This window comes from Sinocyclocheilus grahami, unplaced genomic scaffold (assembly GCF_001515645.1).
Source record: "Sinocyclocheilus grahami isolate Dianchi unplaced genomic scaffold, SAMN03320097.WGS_v1.1 scaffold132.1, whole genome shotgun sequence".
Taxonomy (NCBI): Eukaryota; Metazoa; Chordata; class Actinopteri; order Cypriniformes; family Cyprinidae; genus Sinocyclocheilus; species Sinocyclocheilus grahami.
In genome coordinates, this window is record NW_015505311.1 from 1,130,455 (window position 1) to 1,133,912 (window position 3,458).

Below are 3,458 nucleotides of genomic sequence, written 5' to 3' on the forward strand. Positions count from 1 at the left end.
GCTGCACACATCTGAATATTTGGGTTGAAGTGTTCTGGAACAGTGTTGTAAATACAACTTAACCACCGATTTCTAGCCGTGTCCTCTTTTGGAAGACCAAACAAAGTCGTTTCACTTTCACAATGAAACAGTGCACACACCGCGGCCTAGAGTGAGCGGAGGCCGGCTTGAGAATGGCACGGATTCACGAAGGAGCGTCCGGTGGGCTTGCGGCAACCACATGTGATGACCCCGGGCTGGACTCTGCTTCGTCCACGGTGAAAGCCGATCCGGTGATCCACAGCGCGAAGTTGATGTATTTCCTCAGCGACCAGCACGGATCAGCTCTAGGCATGACGAAGCAGATATCGTCCTCTTTTGGAAGGCCAAACAAAGTAGTTTCGCTTTCACAATGAAACACAGCGCCTTCACGACATGGCGGCGGCAACAACAATACTACAGCGAGAATAAAAGTTACGCCGCCTTTCTTTGCGTGAACATTTGGGTGGTGTTATGCAGATATTCCCACAGTGAGGTAGACATGTGGGTGCGTGTTAGAACGAGCCGTTTTAGGTAGGCGTGGCTGACTCTTAACTTTTATAAAGAATATCTCTTTGGATTTGAGACTTTAGTCTTCGTAACTTTATAGATCTTCTTTATGCACCAAGAGCTTGTAACACTCCAAAGAGAAAGGACAAATTTAAATCGCATCATATGACCCCTGTAAATTTCAGTACCATGGTATATTTCAAAATGTTGTACCATTATCATCACTGTACCATGATACTGACACAATATTTTTTGTAAGGGCGTTGCCATTCTGGTAAATACATGTAGGAACTCCCAATTTATTATTTTTTTATTTTATTTTATTGTCAGCTGAAGCCCTTTTGCCTAAAATATTTACTTGAAGTACCCCAAGATTTTAAATTAATATTTCAATAACACATTTGGATGTTTATTGTCCTGTGGTGTTAGTTCATTGTAACATGACTTGTGCATGTAACACAAGTAAAATATTTTTGATCCTTTTTAATAATTTTTTTTAAATTTTTATGAATTATTAGCTTTTCATTATGAACTATGTCTTAAAAACATATTATTTTGTACTTTTGTAATTGTGCTAAAATGTAGTAAAATACTGAGCTCATGCTTACTGCTTTGATTGGTTTCAGTGGCTATGCAGCCGATGACATCACACACTGCATCCGCCCACAGGACATCAAGGAGAGGAGAGCTGTCATCATTCTGAGAAAGTGAGTTGCTCTGGTTTTGAGTTAAGATCTGAAAGCATGTGTGGGGGTGGACACTGCTCTGATATCTGCTCGTGTTTTTCTGTAGAACAAGGCTGGATGCCCCTCGCTTGAGCTCCAGTTCTCTGAGCCCCTCCATCCACTCTTCTGAGAGACGACACATACTCAAAGCCAAACGCTCACACCGCAAGGCCGACCCTGATGCTGCACACAGGTACTTACCAAGTCTTTCATACCACATTCAGATGGGTCTCCATCATATCAACAACTAATAGTTCACATAGTCCACCTACATTTTAGTTTTCTTTTTTGATAATCCGTTTCACTCGGATAGACATGAAAGCTACCAAAAATAGTGTGGCTTGTTTTGTATTCCTAAAATAGAAAAACCTACTTTATATTAAAGGTGCACAAAGATAATTTATTTGTCTGAAATAGTTTTACAGCTAAAGAAGTAAATATGTCAAATGTTTAAAATGATGTACACTAAAGACCAGTGTAGAATAGCGGTTTTGTTCTGGTTAAGAGTGGACCCTAATGGTGGCTGCCATCTTGAGATCACATGACCAGCTGAATTCTACTCAGTCATTGTACTATTTTAGTAACCCTATTATCTGACACCTTTCGCTGCAAAGTAATTGAATCATACACTTCTGTTCAAAAGTTTAAGGTCAGTAAGAGTTTGAATTTATTTGTTTACTTATTCGTGTGTTTTTTTTCTTCAAATTGATAGTTTAATCCAGCAAGAATGCATTAAATTGATCAACAGTTGAAGTAAATATTTTCAAATAAATGCTGTTCTTTTTAACTTTCTATTTATCAAAGTATTTTGGGGGGAAATCAACCACAGTTTACATAAAAATATTAAGCAGCTCAACTGTTTTTTCATCATGCGACACTGAAGACTGGAGTAATGGCTGCATTTTAAAATGTTTAAATAGAACAGTTATTTTAAATTGTAATAATATTACGTTTTTTACTGTATTTGTGATTAAATGAATGCAGACTTGGCAAGCACATCGAGACTTTTTTTAAGAAACATTAAAACATCTTCCGCCACCCATATTTTTGGATTGGTAGTGTAGGGCATTGTTTCCCAACCTTTCTTTAGGCGCGGCACCCTTTGGAAATTTTAACAAATTTGTGGCACCCTACAAAATTAATTTTGTCACAATATTTATGATACTTTGAAAAGTATAAATATTTGGTACAGCAGGGAAGAACTGCAGAATATACTGTCATACAGATATTTTTAATATTATTTAAAAATTTTGTCCATCAATGGTGGCAATCAGTAGGCAAATTTCTAATGAAAAGATTTTAATGTAGGCTTTTATTCATATGTAAACATTGTGAGATAGCTAGTTATAATGGTAATTAAACAATGTTTTGCTCATTCAGTGTATTTTTGATTTTACAGTTGGGTAATTTTGTTGCAGCAACACGAGATAGCTTGATTTAAAACTTTGAATTGAATAAAAAATGACAAGGAGGCTAAGCAGTTAATAATAAAATAAGAACAAATAAAGAAGTTACTAATGATAGCACAAATAAAAAAAATCACTATAGGCCTACAAATGAAATCAATTGCTTTTGAGTTTTTCAGGAAGGTCTAACACACAGTTAGGGCTATTAAGAGATTATTAATTTTAATTTATTTTTATTTTTTTACCAATTATCCAAATAATGTTTAATCCTACAAAGTAGGGCTAGACAATAATTCAATATCAATATGTATCGCGATATAATTTTTTTCAATAACGGTGATATGATTTTTAAACACATTTCCGATATTTCGATATACATTACCAGTGTTTCCCATACATTGATTTATTTGTGGCGTTTGACTTCGTTGAATATACATGAGCACTGCACGTTTCAAAATCAAAACGTGTCGCGGGTGTTTTATATGAATGTATCTCTGAAGGGAACCGACTGTTTTCAGAAAAGTTTAGATGGCATTTTTATCTGATAAAGTACTGTTCATGAGCGGAGCTACTTTGTTTACAGCCATTACTGGAGAAACCGTTAGTTCCACCGCTCTCACAGCGCCTCCTGCTGGCAGACAAGCAGTTTGCATTTTCAATAATAAACCCATTTCCAGCAACATGCTTTTGTTGTTGCTCTATTTTTTTGTTTTCTGAAGCAACTCGGAGCATGTTTCATACTCGTTATCCTGGTTAATGCACGTTTCAATCTATAAGAATAATCAGCCTACACTACCAG

At 36.3% G+C, this 3,458-nt stretch overlaps 1 protein-coding gene across 1 annotated transcript in view; it reads left to right on the plus strand.

Moving 5' to 3' along the window:
• LOC107590703 (RNA demethylase ALKBH5) overlaps nucleotides 1–3,458 on the plus strand; it is a 10,465-nt gene that overhangs the window by 3,775 nt on the left and 3,232 nt on the right. The window contains exons 2-3 of the mRNA XM_016279607.1: nucleotides 1,155–1,235; nucleotides 1,321–1,446. Coding sequence (XP_016135093.1) covers nucleotides 1,155–1,235; nucleotides 1,321–1,446 — 207 coding nt within the window. The remainder of the gene's footprint in view (nucleotides 1–1,154; nucleotides 1,236–1,320; nucleotides 1,447–3,458) is intronic.